Genomic DNA, 18,629 nt, shown 5'->3' with positions numbered 1-18,629 from the left:
GCCATGCGTATGTGGCACTGCCATAGGTGCCCAGATGAGATAGGGCTGTCCTTTATATACAGTACATCACCAGCACTCTGTACATGCTCAGGCCTGCTGTATAGAATCTGCTATCTATAACTCATATGTCATGTGTAGCCGTTACGGTGCCAGGAGCCAGATCATACCCCGTGGCGGTGCCCTCTCCTCTCATGAAGCTACTGTTACATAAAGATCACGGAGGGTTTGGCTTCAATAATCTTCAACCTTACACTAATGCGCTGCCCAGGCACGCATGAACCCACAGCCTGGCATCTACATGTATGAACCACCACAGCAAAGGGTGGAGACTGTCAGCAGGCATGTTGGATTTTGTTCATATGAATGTATTATAACATTTAAATGCAAAAGTAGATTAATGACGCCATTGGAATGAATCTACAGCAGTCTGTACAAAGTTACTAAAAACGTTGCTGCACTCACTATATGGTGGTGGAGTCACTGTGTACATACATTACTTATCCTGTACTGATCCTGAGTTACATCCTGTATTATACTGCAGAGCTGCACTCACTATTCTGCTGGTGGAGTCACTGTGTACATACATTACTTATCCTGTACTGATCCTGAGTTACATCCTGTATTATACCCCAGAGCTGCACTCACTATTCTGCTGGTGGAGTCACTGTGTACATACATTACTTATCCTGTACTGCTCCTGAGTTACATCCTGTATTATACTCCAGAGCTGCACTCACTATTCTGCTGGTGGAGTCACTGTGTACATACATTACTTATCCTGTACTGATTCTGAGTTACATCCTGTATTATACTCCAGAGCTGCACTCACTATTCTGCTGGTGGAGTCACTGTGTACATACATTACTTATCCTGTACTGACCCTGAGTTACATCCTGTATTATACCCCAGAGCTGCACTCACTATTCTGCTGGTGGAGTCACTGTACATACATTACTTATCCTGTACTGATCCTGAGTTACATCCTGTATTATACCCCAGAGCTGCACTCATTATTCTGCTGGTGGAGTCACTGTGTACATACATTACTTATCCTGTACTGATCCTGAGTTACATCCTGTATTATACTCCAGAGCTGCACTCACTATTCTGCTGGTGGAGTCACTGTGTACATACATTACTTATCCTGTACTGATCCTGAGTTACATCCTGTATTATACTGCAGAGCTGCACTCACTATTCTGCTGGTGGAGTCACTGTGTACATACATTACTTATCCTGTACTGATCCTGAGTTACATCCTGTATTATACCCCAGAGCCGCACTCACTATTCTGCTGGTGGAGTCACTGTGTACATACATTACTTATCCTGTACTGATCCTGAGTTACATCCTGTATTATACCCCAGAGCTGCACTCACTATATGGTGGTGGAGTCACTGTGTACATACATTACTTATCCTGTACTGATCCTGAGTTACATCCTGTATTATACCCCAGAGCTGCACTCACTATTCTGCTGGTGGAGTCACTGTGTACATACATTACTTATCCTGTACTGACCCTGAGTTACATCCCGTATTATACTCCAGAGCTGCACTCACTATATAGTGGTGGAGTCAATGTATACATACATACATTACTAATCCTGTACTGCTCCTGAGTTACATCCTGTATTATACCCCAGAGCTGCACTCACTATATGGTGGTGGAGTCACTGTGTACATACATTACTTATCCTGTACTGCTCCTGAGTTACATCCTGTATTATACTCCAGAGCTGCACTCACTATTCTGCTGGTGGAGTCACTGTGTACATACATTACTTATCCTGTACTGACCCTGAGTTACATCCTGTATTATACTCCAGAGCTGCACTCACTATTCTGCTGGTGGAGTCACTCTGTACATACATTACTTATCCTGTACTGATCCTGAGTTACATCCTGTATTATACTCCGGAGCTGCACTCACTATTCTGCTGGTGGAGTCACTGTGTACATACATTACTTATCCTGTACTGATCCTGAGTTACATCCTGTATTATACCCCAGAGCTGCACTCACTATTCTGCTGGTGGAGTCACTGTGTACATACATTACTTATCCTGTACTGACCCTGAGTTCCATCCTGTATTATCCTCCAGAGCTGCACTCACTATTCTGCTGGTGGAGTCACTGTGTACATACATTACTTATCCTCTACTGCTCCTGAGTTACATCCTGTATTATACCCCAGAGCTGCACTCACTATTCTGCTGGTGGAGTCACTGTGTACATACATTACTTATCCTGTACTGACCCTGAGTTACATCCTGTATTATACCCCAGAGCTGCACTCACTATTCTGCTGGTGGAGTCACTGTGTACATACATTACTTATCCTGTACTGATCCTGAGTTACATCCTGTATTATACCCCAGAGCTGCACTCACTATATGGTGGTGGAGTCACTGTGTACATACATTACTTATCCTGTACTGCTCCTGAGTTACATCCTGTATTATACTCCAGAGCTGCACTCACTATTCTGCTGGTGGAGTCACTGTGTACATACATTACTTATCCTGTACTGCCCCTGAGTTACATCCTGTATTATACCCCAGAGCTGCACTCACTATTCTGCTGGTGTGGTCACTGTGTACATACATTACTTATCCTGTACTGCTCCTGAGTTACATCCTGTATTATACTCCAGAGCTGTACTCACTATATGGTGGTGGAGTCACTGTGTACATACATTACTTATGGTGTGATCCCTCTCCTGTGATGATGATGGGTCTGTGACAGTGCCAGGATGGCACATCATTAGATCCTGATGACGCCTGGTTCCTGCGGGTTGGCATGCGGTGACCTCACAAAACCTGCTTCTGCTTCTTAGTATCCGTCCGCCTTCACTTCCTTGTACAATCTACAAAAGCTGCAATTATCTTGTTGACTCAGATGGTGATCTGCCCAGAAATGTTACCTAATCAGACTGGCAAGGGCATCAGCTGCCCAAACATGGTGAAGGTGACTACCATGCAGCAGCTTACCTAGCATCCCTGAGGCCCAGTGTCCACGGGCTAATTTGACTTGTGGAATCTGGGCGGTGCACCCGCTCGTAGAGAGGCACGGGCGTCCGCAAATGGATAAAACCTGCACATTTGATTTCTGGAGCTTTTGGTATTTTAAACCAGTCGCAGCGCGCTCCGTTTCCTTGCGGATATCGCATTGAAGTTAATGCAAGCCGTCTTATCCGCGGCACACGGGCTGCTGTCATGGCGGACGTGCCGCGGATCCACAGGAAAGCAGCAGATTTTTAAAAAACTACTTTGTACATGTCTGACGGCGAGCCATGAGGACCATGCGCAGTGCAGCTACCCTGGAAGTGCAGCGATCCACGCGGATGCCGCTGCTGGGGAGGTCATGTAAGCAGGGCTCACGGGCGGGGCTGGATGCTGTGCGGGCCGTGGACACGAGGCACTAGGGTGATCATATAAACCTGCGATCATATTACGTGTACGGCAGCCTCCTGACTCTCCCCCGTGGAACACATTGGGGTGATGAGATGGAGTCCAGCGTGTCCGTGAAGCCCAACCCTCCGATAAAGCAGCAAGTACCCCCCCCCCCCCCCCGCCCGTGACAGTCCTCAGCGCACTTGCGTGTGTCCTTGCACTCCCCGCCGGTATCCCCTTCTGAGGTCCAGCCTTAACTCTCACTGGACTCCCCGCCAGTCTTGGCCACTGCCGGTCTTCTGCTGCTGGAAGCATGCCGCTGCTGTCCATCGGCCACACAGATACCAGGAGCCAAGAGCGCTACCTGGGAGACCACGTAATGTCGACTGAGGGATTCCCAGGCCAGGAGCCGCGACACACGGGTTAGGTATTGCTGCTAAGATGGGATGCTGTAAGGCGGGCAGCACTGTTGGACATGATGATGCCATCCCACAGCGGCCCCCAGTATAATAGTGACATCCCACAGCGGCCGCCAGTATAATAGTGACATCCCACAGCGGCCGCCAGTATAATAGTGACATCCCACAGCGGCCCCCAGTATAATAGTGACATCCCACAGCGGCCTCCAGTATAACAGTGACATCCCACAGCGGCCCCCTGTATAATAGTGACATCCCACAGCGGCCGCCAGTATAATAGTGACATTCCACAGCGGCCCCCAGTATAATAGTGACATCCCACAGCGGCCCCAGTAGTAATAGTGACATCCCACAGCGGCCCCCAGTATAATAGTGACATCCCACAGCGGCCCCCAGTATAATAGTGACATCCCACAGCGGCCCCAGGATAATAGTGACATCCCACAGCGGCCCCCAGTATAATAGTGAGATCCCACAACAGCCCCACGTAATAATAATAATGTCCCACAGCGGCCCCCAGTAGTAACAGTGACATCCCACAGCGGCCCCCTGTAGTAACAGTGACATCCCAGAGCGGCCCCCTGTATAATAGTGACATCCCACAGCGGCCCCAGTATAATAGTGACATCCCACAGCGGCCCCTGTAGTAATAGTAATAGACCCATATGCATACCCCCCTCCCCCTCTGCTCGGCGCTTCTGCTGACGCTGATCCCGGCGCACACTGTGACGTCAGTGTGCTGCTGGACACCTCCTCCCCTGCTCTCGCGGAACCTAAGAGGAGACGTGAGGGAGGGGGGAGGAGGATCCTGGCTGCACACTGACGTCGCAATGTGTGCCGGGATCAGCACCGCTAGCAGCGCCACAGTGTGAATACCAGTAGGGGAACCGCGGCCCCTGCTAGTCTTCACTAATGTGTTGAGCAGCTGACGGCTCTGCGTGCCAGCAGTGTGGGCTCTGCGTGTCGCTTATGGCACGCTTGCCATAGGTTCGCCCCCACTGGTTTATACTAATACAGACCCCAGACCAAACCGAGCCCCTATACTAATACACACCTCAGGCCATGGGAGGGAGGGGGCAGCCCTACCCATGTCCGGGGGGCCTGGCTAACCAGGGAAAAAAATGGTTCTGATACTAATGGCAAAACAGCGTATGTTACCCTGTTCTGTCCCCTAAGTTAGGTTCTGTGGGGACATGCCAGGGGCCCAAAGATGTGATTTTATTTCCCTGGTCCCGCTGGCTCTGGAGGAGGAGTGACTGTCAGCGGGGACCCCGATAAGTATAACACTCACATCTGGGTCCCTAACATATCCTCACTGCACCCCGGGGCGTCTGCAGAGGACTGGCGAATATGTTAAAAACATGGTAGAGGAGCGCCACATCGCAGGAACAAGGCAGCATTACTGGCAAGAGGAAGTGGACTCAGATATCATAAATCTATGGGCTCAAATGAAAGCTTGGATAAAGCTTTATAGCTGATGGGACTACTTCTGGGACTACTGTACTTTGGGAACTACTACTGTGACTACCGTACTTCTGGGGCTACTACTGGGACTACCATACTTCTGATGCTGCGTCTGGGACTACTACTGGGGCTACTTCGGGAACTATTTCTGGGACTACCGTACTTCTGGAACTATCGTACTTCTAGGACAACCGTACTTCTGGGACTACTACTGGGGCTACTTCTGGGACTACCGTACTTCTGATGATATTTCTGGGACTACCGTACTTCTGGAACTATCGTACTTCTAGGACAACCGTACTTCTGGGACTACTACTGGGGCTACTTCTGGGACTACCGTACTTCTGGGACTGCTACTGGGACTACCGTACTTCTGATGCTACTTCTGGGACTACCGTACTTCTGATGCTACTTCTGGGACTACCGTACTTCTAGAACTACTTCTGAGACTACCATACTTCTAGAACTACTTCTGGGACTACCGTACTTCTAGAACCACTTCTGGGACTACCGTACTTCTAGAACCACTTCTGGGACTACCGTACTTCTAGAACCACTTCTGGGACTACCGTACTTCTAGAACCACTTCTGGGACTACCGTACTTCTAGAACTACTTCTGAGACTACCGTACTTCTAGAACTACTTCTGGGACTACCGTACTTCTAGAACCACTTCTGGGACTACCATACTTCTGATGCTACTTCTGGGACTACCGTACTTCTGATGATATTTCTGGGACTACCGTACTTCTGATGCTACTTCTGGGACTGGCTTAGTAGCTTGTATTCTGTGAACACTTCTCTAATATTTGATGTTCTTCCACCTTGACTGAAGATTAACCACACAGAGTACCATAACAACATTTCCAGGGGGGAGGGGGGGGGGCTATTAGGTGGATGGGCTGCGGGGTTTTGGTATTCTCGTAAGGGGGGCCATAAAGAATTGTCACCAAACCCCTATACTAATACGGACCCCCTAAATAATAAATAGCAACAAATATATCAGAACTAATTGAAAGAAACTGCAGTCGTTGCCCATAGCAACCAGCTCTTCTGTATGGAAAGCGCTGGAAATGAAAGCCCGGCTCTGATTGGTTGCTATGGGTAATTCCTCCTCATTGGCCGACCTTCCCTGCCCGTAGTCACGTGACCGTGCCCTGCTCTGCCATCCGCGCAGCCCCCGCCTGATATTACTAAGCATCTTCGTTACCTTGGAGACGCCAGGCTCCGCCTCTCATCACTCTCGCGCTTCTTCCGCCGACCAATAAGACGTGTACTTCGTGATGTGGGCGGAGTGTAGTTGGCAGGAAGGGGTGTGGACTATCGGCGGGCTCAGCAGTCGGGGCGGGCTCAGCAGTCGGAGCCGGCTCCGGCCAGGAATGCGGGATCCTCAATGCAGGCTGCTGGGGAGCATCATGTCCGCCGCCGGGGGGGACGGGGTCGAGCTGCCGGGTAAGTGCGTGGGGGCGCACGGCTGCCGGACCGCCGGGATCTCATGTCACTGGTCATGTCCGTGCGGGAGGCGGCCGCAGCTGTTGTATCATGCCGGGCGGGATGGACCCTTGTAGATGCCTCCAGCTATACCGAACAGTGTGTGTGTGTGTGTATGTATATATATATATGTGTGTGTGTGCGTGCAGCACTTATATATATATATATATATATATATATATATATATATATATATATATACACCATACAGTATGTGTGTACCTCTCTATATAGCTCTGTGTACGGCTCCAGATGCAGTGTGTGTGTGTATATATATCTGCGTGCAGCACTTATTTATATATATATATATGTATGTATACCTCTCTATATAGCTGTGTGTGTGTGTGTATATATATATATATATATATATATATATATATATATATATATATACCATACTGTGTGTGTGTGTGTCTATATATCTATATATTATATGTACACCTCTCTATATAGCTCTGTGTACGGCTCCAGATGCAGTGTGTATATATATATCTGCGTGCAGTGTGTGTATATATATATATATATATCTCTATATAGCTGTGTGTGTATATATATCATACAGTATGTGTGTCTATATATATATATATATATATATATATATATATATATACACACCTCTCTATATAGCTGTGTGTGTGTGTATATATATATATATGTGTACACCTCTCTATATAGCTCTGTGTACGGCTCCAGATGCAGTGTGTATATATATCTGCGTGCAGCACTTATTTATATATATATATATATATATATATATATATATATATATATGTATGTATACCTCTCTATATAGCTGTGTGTATATATATCATACAGTGTGTGTGTCTATATATATATATATATATATATATATATATATATATATATATATATATATATATATACACCTCTCTATATAGCTGTGTGTGTGTGTATATATATATATATGTGTACACCTCTCTATATAGCTCTGTGTACGGCTCCAGATGCAGTGTGTGTGTGTATATATATCTGCGTGCAGTGTGTGTGTGTGTATATATATATATATATATATATCTATCATACAGTATGTGTGTGTGTGTGTGTGTGTGTGTATATATATATATGTACACCTCTCTATATAGCTCTGTGTACGGCTCCAGATGCAGTGTGTGTGTATATATATGTGTGTGTATATATATATATATCTGCGTGCATATATACACCTCTCTCTCTCTCTCTCTGTAGCTCAGTGTGCGGTGCCCTCATCCTGCAGATGTAGCAGAGCTCAGTGAGTTGTGGCTCTTCTCGCACCTGTGATACATCACTGTGCAGTATATGCTGTATATGGCAGCGGGGTGTGATATGGAGGGGGGGTGATATTCCGCCCCGCAGGCTGAGCCGTTGTTGCTGAGTGTCTCTTCCCTTGTATTTCCTCGTATTCCGGTTTCCTGGCCGCGGTTCGCCATCCGCACGTTAAATATGGAGATAATTGAAAGCTTGATTTACAATGTTGCCTTTTTTGTGTTTTGGGTGTTTTTGAGCTTTTTCTCCTTTCCTCCTGCTGCCGCTGCGCAGCGTGAAGGAGCTGTCATACACGTACGGCCGGCGAGCGCGCAGGATCCGCTGTACGCATCTCCCATAGGTGGCCGTGTGACCGCTCACACCAACTTATGTGGGACACGCCAGACTACTGGCCTGGTGTATTGGTGCGCCCGCCGCGAGGATGGATGGCACCGGGCGGCTGCGCACGCATATCTCGGTGGAGGCTCCGCTCAGGACTTGTGCGCAGATCAGTCCTGCGATGCGTGACGGAGGCGGGATCGCTGGTTGTAGCTAACGGGGTCCCTGCACTTCGGCGCCGTTCACATCAATGGGACGGAGATTGTGTCCCGCAGCTATAACGTAGCAGTCGGCACCCGCGGCGCCTCCTACGGGCTCTGCAGCTGCATAACACAAGCACGCTGCGCCATTTATCCTGTAGGCTGCAGAGAGCGGCCGGGCGCACATTGGCGGACCCATGGGTAATCAGCGCCGGTTGTAATGCGGATGTGAATGAGCCCCGCGCCACATTCACTTCTGCATGCAGCCCCTCTGGTTTGGCGCGGTGTCGCACCTCCAGCTGATCCGGTTTTCTCATCATCCTACTTTCTTGAGGTGATGAAAGGAGCGCCAAGACTGCGCATTTATTACAAATTCAGGCAAATAAATGTTGTTTTTTCTCATTAATTTTTTTTCCGGGTGAAGTTTATTTCCACCTCAAATCTGCGCTTTATTTTAGAAGCAAAACTGTAAAAACCGCCGGTGAGCGCTAATCGTACGTCGGTGCGTCGGCGCGCTCACACCAGGCACAGCTGCTGCAGAACCTCTGTCGCGTACAATCCGTGTCACATGCTGCGTTTCACCACGGATTCTCCACGGCAGCCCCCCCCCCCCCCCCCGCTATGATGTCACCGACTGCCGGAGGGGAGATCAGATATTAACCCCGCACTGCCCAATCCCCTCTACTAACCAGCGTGATGGGAAGGCTAACACGGGGTTAATATCAGCTGTTACACATTATCACCGGACCCAGGCAGCGGCGATGCCAGCCGCCAAGAAGGGGTTAAAGGGGCGTTACAACAAAGACACTTATCACAGCCACAGGATGGGGGGGTACATAGTCTTAAAAAAAAAAAAAAAAGCCCCCCAGAAGGAGCCGTCGTTTTGCTGCAGACCCCGATCTGTAGATGATGGGAGTTGTAGTGATTAGCTGACACCCTAGACGTGGTTCCCCCGTTGTCCTATAAGAGGCTCTCGGAGGCCCCTTGTGTGCGGTGACCTCTTCTTCCGCTTGTAGAGCTTGTTGGCCACTAGACGCCTCTACGACGCAGAGAAGAGATGTCACCCCGTTACCAGAGGGGGGCGCATTATTGGGGTGGGAGAAGCTGGAGTGTCGTAGCGATGAATTGTCCCCCACCGGCCGTTCTGTACAGACTGTTAGGGGTGTTGGGACCAATGGATGGGGGCACACAAGGTGACCGGGCTCAGGACGCCCCCTACAGACCACCAGTAGAGAGTAGCGTCTGACCAGACTGTTAGGAAGTGTTGGGACCAGTGGATGGGGGCACACCAGGTGACCGGGCTCAGGACGCCCCCTACAGACCACCCGTAGAGAGGAGCATCTGACCAGACTGTTAAGGGGGTGTTGGGACCAGTGGATGGGGGCACACAAGGTGACCGGGCTCAGGACGCCCCCTACAGACCACCAGTAGAGAGGAGCATCTCACCAGACTGTTAGGATGTGTTGGGACCAGTGGATGGGGGCACACAAGGTGACCGGACTCAGGACGCCCTCTACAGACCACCAATAGAGGAGCGTCTGACCAGACTGTTAGGAAGTGTTGGGGCCAGTGGATGGGGGCACACAAGGTGACCGGGCTCAGGACGCCCCCTACAGACCACCAATAGAGGAGCGTCTGACCAGACTGTTAGGGGGTGTTGGGACCAGCGGATGGGGGCACACAAGGTGACCGGGCTCAGGACGCCCCCTACAGACCACCAGTAGAGAGGAGCGACTGAGCAGACTGTTAGGATGTGTTGGGACCAGTGGATGGGGGCACACAAGGTGACCGGGCTCAGGACGCCCCCTACAGACCATCAGTAGAGGAGCATCTGACCAGACTGTTAGGAGGTGTTGGGACCAGTGGATGTGTGGGGGCACACAAGGTGACCGGGCTCAGGACGCCCCCTACAGACCACCAGTAGAGAGGAGCGTCTGACCAGACTGTTAGGGGGTGTTGGGACCAGTGGATGGGGGCACACAAGGTGACCGGGCTCAGGATGCCCCCTACAGACCACCAGTAGAGAGGAGCGTCTGACCAGACTGTTAGGGGGTGTTGGGACCAGTGGATGGGGGCACACAAGGTGACCGGGCTCAGGATGCCCCCTACAGATCACCAGTAGAGGAGCGTCTGACCAGACTGTTAGGGGGTGTTGGGACCAGTGGATGGGGGCACACAAGGTGACCGGGCTCAGGACGCCCCCTACAGACCACCAGTAGAGAGGAGCATCTCACCAGACTGTTAGGATGTGTTGGGACCAGTGGATGGGGGGAACACAAGGTGACCGGGCTCAGGACGCCCCCTACAGACCACCAGTAGAGAGGAGCATCTGACCAGACTGTTAGGAGGTGGTGGGACCAGTGGATGAGGGCACACAAGGTGACCGGGCTCAGGACGCCCCCTACAGACCACCAATAGAGGAGCATCTGACCAGACTGTTAGGATGTGTTGGGACCAGTGGATGAGGGCACACAAGGTGACCGGGCTCAGGACGCCCCCTACAGACCACCAGTAGAGAGGAGCATCTCACCAGACTGTTAGGATGTGTTGGGACCAGTGGATGGGGGGAACACAAGGTGACCGGGCTCAGGACGCCCCCTACAGACCACCAATAGAGGAGCATCTGACCAGACTGTTAGGAGGTGGTGGGACCAGTGGATGGGGGCACACAAGGTGACCGGGCTCAGGACGCCCCCTACAGACCACCAGTAGAGAGGAGCATCTCACCAGACTGTTAGGATGTGTTGGGACCAGTGGATGGGGGGAACACAAGGTGACCAGGCTCAGGACGCCCCCTACAGACCACCAGTAGAGAGGAGCGTCTGACCAGACTGTTAGGAGGTGGTGGGACCAGTGGATGAGGGCACACAAGGTGACCGGGCTCAGGACGCCCCCTACAGACCACCAATAGAGGAGCATCTGACCAGACTGTTAGGATGTGTTGGGACCAGTGGATGGGGGGAACACAAGGTGACCAGGCTCAGGACGCCCCCTACAGACCACCAGTAGAGAGTAGCATCTCACCAGACTGTTAGGATGTGTTGGGACCAGTGGATGGGGGGAACACAAGGTGACCAGGCTCAGGACGCCCCCTACAGACCACCAGTAGAGAGGAGCGTCTGACCAGACTGTTAGGAGGTGGTGGGACCAGTGGATGAGGGCACACAAGGTGACCGGGCTCAGGACGCCCCCTACAGACCACCAATAGAGGAGCATCTGACCAGACTGTTAGGAGGTGGTGGGACCAGTGGATGGGGACACACAAGGTGACCGGGCTCAGGACGCCCCCTACAGACCACCAGTAAAGAGGACCGTCTGACCAGACTGTTAGGGGTTGTTGGGACCAGTGGATGAGGGCACACCAGGTGACCAGGCTCAGGACGCCCCCTACAGGCCATCAGTAGAGAGGAGCATCTGACCAGACTGTTAGGGGGTGTTGGGACCAGTGGATGGGGGCACACAAGGTGACCGGGCTCAGGACGCCCCCTACAGACCACCAGTAGAGAGGAGCGTCTGACCAGACTGATGGGAGGTGTTGGGACCAATGGATGGGGGCACACAAGGTGACCGGGCTCAGGACGCCCCCTACAGACCACCAGTAGAGAGGAGCGTCTGACCAGACTGTTAGGAGGTGGTGGGACCAGTGGATGGGGGCACACAAGGTGACCAGGCTCAGGACGCCCCCTACAGACCACCAGTAGAGAGGAGTGTCTGACCAGACTGTTAGGAGGTGTTGAGACCAGTGGATGTATGAGGGCACACAAGGTGACCGGGCTCAGGACGCCCCCTACAGACCACCAATAGAGAGGAGCGTCTGATCATCTGACAAGCCCCAGCAGCTCCAACTGTTCCGTTGTTTGCCATCCAGAGCTCTCGCAGCCCCCATTACACGTAGGTCTCTGACCCCTGCCGACGCCCCCCCCCCCCCACCATTATGTGTATGGCCCCTGACCCTCGTCGTGCCCCCCCCCCCCCCCCCATTACACGTGCGGCCTCTGATCCCCGCCGTCGCCCCCAACAGGGTACTAGAGCCTCCATGCCCCCTGTATCACATCTTGTATCCAAGCTGGAGGTGGTACAACAGGGTACTAGAGCCTCCATGCCCGCCTGTATCACATCTTGTATCCGAGCTACAGGTGATACAACAGGGTACTAGAGCCTCCATGCCCACCTGTATCACATCTGGTATCCGAGCTGGAGGTGATACAACAGGGTATTAGAGCCTCCGTGCCCCCTGTATCACATCTTGTATCCGAGCTACAGGTGATACAACAGGGTACTAGAGCCTCCATGCCCCCCGTATCACATCTTGTATCTGAGCTAGCGGCGTGATATTGGTCAGTATCTCGCAGTGTTATTCCTGTGAATGGATCCTGGATCTGCTATTTCTACGTGAGTGCGATGCGTTTTCGCGAGCGCATTGTATGTTGTAGCGCACATGTAAATATTGCGGCGCGCTCGCGTGTAGGTGGGGCTTCATGCAAATGCCATTCTCCATCGCAATGCATGTATGGGTAAACGATATGCGCTTGCTGTCAGTGAATGAAGACTGCAGCTTGTTTTGCTCTGTCCGTATCCGCATGCTCGCTGTCCGTGCTGCGCTTCGCCGCGGTGTCGCTTCGGCCGTTGGGTAATTGCAGTGTGTAAGCGTGGAGTCACATGACGGCAGCAATCATGAAGCTGTCAGACTTCCGTCTTTCAGGATTAACCGGTTGGCGTTTGCGGTTCTATTAATCCCCGAGCCGCTTCTCACGTGTGACGTCCACAGCCGGCAGCTTCACCCGGCCGCCATTACAGCATTGCAGTAACCGACCCGCCGCCCACCCCAGTTTGCGTCGAGGCGTGGGGTTATGGCGTCGCTGTCTAATAGAACGTGCGGTTGCGCTACATAAAATGCGATCCCTCCTCTCTGCTTGCTGTCTGCCGGGTAGCGGCGAGCGCTCGAGTCGCAGTGCTATGGGAATACCTTATGGCAGACTTTGGCGTGGATTTGCAGCAGATTTCACGCATTCGCGTTCAAATTGTAATGAGCGCTGTGGATTTGTGGCACCAAATCTGCTAGGTGTGAACGCAGCCCCTGATCATGTGACCCCGGCCGCAGGGCTCAGTCACACGGTGTATCCGGGCCGCGGTCCGTGAATACACAACTTTGCAGATTCCCTGTGTATTTCAAGTATTTACGTGCGCAAAACCCCACAAGCGAGGCTGATTTATTGCACGCGCCGATCGTGCGTATTCGCGCAGCCACATTTACTGCGACGGCTCGTGTGGATCTGAAATACGGACATGCTTGAGAAATACCGCAACTGGGCAAATCTGCGCATGTGAGCGAATGCGGTGATGTTGGTGCGTTCCATTCACTGCTCGCTGCGTGTAACCGTCCGTAGATCCGCCCCCGCCGGCCTTATTTATAGGATTGTTCTGCTACTATTTTATATACTTTGCTTCAATCCCTTACTGGTTTTTCAGATCTCTGCTTGCTGTCAGTGAACGGGATCTTGCCAAATAACCCCTGCAGACCTGATACTTGGCACAGCTGAGGGTTTGCTACAGTTGTATCCAGTGTAGTAAACACCTCAGCACAAATCTCTCTCCGCTGCTGATGGTCTGTTACAATGTATCGGTGGAATGGAGTGCGGCTGCCGTTGTGACAGACCCTCAGCTGTGAGAAGTATGGAGTTTGTTCAGCATTGTCAGCCTCTGGAGGTAAACAAGTCGGTTTCCATTCACTGACTGCAAGCAGAGAGCCTGCATGTTGGCTGCAGTAAGATACAAAGATGTCGGCTGTTCCATCTGCTGACTAGAGGGGAAGCGGTGCGGTAAGAGCCATTGGTCTCTGTTATCAGCCTCTCCTGGCTGGCGATCGGTGATGAGAGGGTTAATCTACTTCATGGCTATAAGGGCCTCTTTGTACCCGTAAAACTTGCCCCCGCGCCGTGCGCCAAACATCACACCGGAATCGGCTGTTTTATCGCTGTAATGTCTGCGCTAGAGCTTTTTCGTATATCAGCCGCTAATCGCAGCTGCTGCTGCGCCCGTGAATGCTCCTCCCACTGCATGTGTCAGTCCTTACTGTAGTACTAGAATTGTATTCACAAAGCAGGGATGGGAAGTGCTGATCTATAGTATTTGTGGAGGGTCACGGGCGCCTACTTGTACCGTATCATGGCAGGAGCAGCTGTGCCGCCATGTTGGTTCCTCGGTTGGAGCAGCCGGTTCTGCAGGAATGTTAATGCAGTCAGTCATGGCTGCCGGTGACTAACCAGTCGTGTCATGTCGCAGGCCATCCCACGTCTCGTACTTCCCCCCTCGGCAGTGTTTACAGAAGTGCTGCGTACACTCGCGGCACTTAACCCTCCTTAAAGGCAACTCCATGGTGACCTGAGGGTTATTAAAGGGGTTTCTTCCAGCACAGCTGAGCTGCAGTACCAGAAACTACCCACGGTTGGGAGTGGCGCTGTGTTTTAATAATCGGCCCCACAGATGGCCCTGCTCACGCAGACCTCCTCCTGCTGCTCATGCATCAGGAGGCTCAGGATGAACCAGGAACACTACTCCGTTTTGCAACAGTCTTTCGTCTTGTTTGTGTTTCCTACCTTCTGCCCTCGCCCGCCCTCTGCCACCCCGGGGCCATCGGCAAACAATATTATACATTACCCCTTCTGTGAAGCTGCCAGCAGCGACAAGGAAGCGTGGCGGGCATGTCACGGAAAGAAAACATGTAGTGTCGTCTTCACAAGCTGTCTTTAAGATTTCCTCACCTCCTTGGAGAAGTAGGTCAGGGTGCGGCGCGCACAAGGACGCATTGTGTGCCGGTCGGTCGCCCTTCTATTGTCGTGCACAGGTGTTAAAGTCAACGGGCGCCATTTTTAATATCTTTTATGTAAAACTCTGCGCTAATAAATATATCTACAATTATGCGATAAACATGGCGGTCGGAGCGCCGAGTCCCCGATGTGGCCTCCAGGGGGAGCTCACGGTGTGCTGATTATAAGCTCCCCCTAGTGGTGGCTGCAGGTTGACAGAACTGTCTATGCTGAGGGTCTGACTGCTATAGACATATTAACCCCTACCCGCCCGGGGGTGTAAATGTACATCTTGGGTGGGCAGCAGCTGCCATGAATGGACGTCCCCTGAAGCTGAGCCCTGCTGTTAACCCCTTTCACACCGCCATCAGTATTGATCAAGACATGTAAAGGGCTCAGAGAGGAAGCGGCCGCTGTGATGTCATCGACCTTCCATCATGGAATCGCGTAGGCCATGGACTGCCATGGCAATCAGCCGGTCTGTTATGGCCTGCGGTTGCTATGATGAGCGATGATAAACTGCGGTAAGAAGTACTGCGGAAGTAGATTTGGAGCGATCATAGAATCGCAGGTTCAAGTCCCTACATGGCCAAGAAAACGAAAGAGAAAAACCTGCAGCACAGACCTCCTCCTCTGTTAAAAGAAAACAACTCCCCCCCCCCCCCCCCCCTGCATTGGGTATTGTGCCATAACTACCCCTACAGCGCGTGGGGCGCCCTCTAGAGCCTGCCTGCCATAACTACCCCTGCAGTGTGTGGGGCGCCATCTAGAGCCTGCCATAACTACCCCTACAGTGCGTGGCGTGCCCTCTGGAGCCTGCCTGCCGTACCTACCCCTGCGGCGCGTGGCGCGTGCCCTCTGGAGCCTGCCTGCCATACCCACCCCTGCGGCGCGTGCCCTCTGGAGCCTGCCTGCCGTACCCACCCCTGCGGCGCGTGCCCTCTGGAGCCTGCCTGCCGTACCCACCCCTGCGGCGCGTGCCCTCTGGAGCCTGCCTGCCGTACCCACCCCTGCGGCGCGTGCCCTCTGGAGCCTGCCTCCCAAATGCTGCATAAAAATCGGATGTTCTTTGTCCACCTCCAAAAAAAGTGTGTGCCTGCCTGTGTGTGTGCCTGCCTGTGTGTGTGCCTGCCTGTGTGTGTGTGCCTGCCTGTGTGTGTGCCTGCCTGTGTGTGTGCCTGCCTGTGTGTGTGTGCCTGCCTGTGTGTGTGTGCCTGCCTGTGTGTGTGTGCCTGCCTGTGTGTGTGTGCCTGCCTGTGTGTGTGCCTGCCTGTGTGTGTGCCTGCCTGTGTGTGTGCCTGCCTGTGTGTGTGCCTGCCTGTGTGTGTGTGCCTGCCTGTGTGTGTGTGCCTGCCTGTGTGTGTGTGCCTGCCTGTGTGTGTGTGCCTGCCTGTGTGTGTGTGCCTGCCTGCGTGTGTGCCTGCCTGCGTGTGTGCCTGCCTGCGTGTGTGCCTGCCTGCGTGTGTGCCTGCCTGCGTGTGTGCCTGCCTGCGTGTGTGCCTGCCTGCCTGTGTGCCTGCCTGCCTGTGTGCCTGCCTGCCTGCCTGCCTGCCTGCCTGCCTGTGTGCCTGCCTGCCTGTGTGCCTGCCTGCCTGTGTGCCTGCCTGCCTGCCTGTGTGCCTGCCTGCCTGTGTGCCTGCCTGCCTGTGTGCCTGCCTGCCTGTGTGTGCCTGTGTGTGCCTGCCTGTGTGTGCCTGCCTGTGTGTGCCTGCCTGTGTGTGCCTGCCTGTGTGTGCCTGCCTGTGTGTGCCTGCCTGTGTGTGCCTGCCTGCCTGTGTGTGCCTGCCTGTGCCTGCCTGCCTGCGTGTGCCTGCCTGCCTGCGTGTGCCTGCCTGCCTGCGTGTGCCTGCCTGCCTGTGTGTGCCTGCCTGCCTGTGTGTGCCTGCCTGCCTGTGTGTGCCTGCCTGCCTGTGTGTGCCTGCCTGCCTGTGTGTGCCTGCCTGCCTGTGTGTGCCTGCCTGCCTGCGTGCCTGCCTGCCTGTGTGCCTGCCTGCCTGCGTGCCTGCCTGCCTGCCTGTGTGCCTGCCTGTGTGTGCCTGCCTGCCTGTGTGCCTGCCTGCCTGTGTGTGCCTGCCTGCCTGTGTGTGCCTGCCTGTGTGTGCCTGCCTGTGTGTGCCTGCCTGTGTGTGCCTGCCTGTGTGTGCCTGCCTGTGTGTGCCTGCCTGTGTGTGCCTGCCTGCCTGTGTGTGCCTGCCTGCCTGTGTGTGCCTGCCTGTGCCTGCCTGCCTGTGTGTGCCTGCCTGCCTGTGTGTGCCTGCCTGCCTGTGTGTGCCTGCCTGCCTGTGTGTGCCTGCCTGCCTGTGTGTGCCTGCCTGCCTGTGTGTGCCTGCCTGCCTGTGTGTGCCTGCCTGCCTGTGTGTGCCTGCCTGCCTGCGTGCCTGCCTGCCTGCGTGCCTGCCTGCCTGCGTGCCTGCCTGCCTGTGCGTGCCTGCCTGCCTGTGCGTGCCTGCCTGCCTGCGTGTGTGTGCCTGCCTGCCTGCGTGTGTGTGCCTGCCTGCCTGCCTGTGTGTGCCTGCCTGCCTGCCTGTGTGTGCCTGCCTGCCTGCCTGTGTGTGCCTGCCTGCCCGCCTGTGTGCCTGCCTGCCCGCCTGTGTGTGCCTGCCTGCCTGTGTGTGCCTGCCTGCCTGTGTGCCTGCCTGCCTGCCTGTGCCTGCCTGCCTGCCTGTGCCTGCCTGCCTGCGTGTGCCTGCCTGCGTGTGCCTGCCTGCGTGCCTGCCTGCCTGCCTGTGCCTGCCTGCCTGTGCCTGCCTGCGCCTGCCTGTGCCTGCCTGCCTGTGCCTGCCTGTGCCTGCCTGCGCCTGCCTGCCTGTGCCTGCCTGTGCCTGCCTGCCTGTGCCTGCCTGCCTGCGTGTGCCTGCCTGCCTGTGCGCGCCTGCCTGCCTGTGCGCGCCTGCCTGCCTGTGCGCGCCTGCCTGCCTGTGCGCGCCTGCCTGCCTGTGTGTGCGCGCCTGCCTGCCTGTGTGTGCGCGCCTGCCTGCCTGTGTGTGCGCGCCTGCCTGCCTGTGTGTGCGCGCCTGCCTGCCTGTGTGTGCGTGCCTGCCTGCCTGTGCGCGCCTGCCTGCCTGTGCGCGCCTGCCTGCCTGTGCGCGCCTGCCTGCCTGTGCGCGCCTGCCTGCCTGTGCGCGCCTGCCTGCCTGTGCGCGCCTGCCTGCCTGTGCGCGCCTGCCTGCCTGTGCGCGCCTGCCTGCCTGTGCGCGCCTGCCTGCCTGTGCGCGCCTGCCTGCCTGTGCGCGCCTGCCTGCCTGTGCGCGCCTGCCTGCCTGTGCGCGCCTGC

At 54.1% G+C, this 18,629-nt stretch overlaps 1 protein-coding gene across 2 annotated transcripts in view; it reads left to right on the top strand.

The window, feature by feature from the left end:
* Window positions 1-6,612: 6,612 nt before the first annotated feature.
* The window catches only part of BMAL2 (basic helix-loop-helix ARNT like 2), a 40,315-nt gene continuing 28,298 nt past the window's right edge, over window positions 6,613-18,629 (top strand). For both annotated transcript variants that reach the window (XR_010790201.1, XM_066590125.1), the window contains exon 1: window positions 6,613-6,729. Coding sequence is in view for 1 of the 2 variants with exons in the window: in XM_066590125.1 (XP_066446222.1) it covers window positions 6,657-6,729 (73 nt within the window). In the remaining variant the exon portion in view is untranslated. The remainder of the gene's footprint in view (window positions 6,730-18,629) is intronic.

The sequence above is a fragment of the Eleutherodactylus coqui genome, chromosome 2 (genome assembly GCF_035609145.1).
Source record: "Eleutherodactylus coqui strain aEleCoq1 chromosome 2, aEleCoq1.hap1, whole genome shotgun sequence".
Lineage (NCBI taxonomy): Eukaryota > Metazoa > Chordata > Amphibia > Anura > Eleutherodactylidae > Eleutherodactylus > Eleutherodactylus coqui.
The sequence above is the reverse complement of the archived record's forward strand: the minus strand, read 5'-3'. Positions and strand labels throughout refer to the sequence as shown.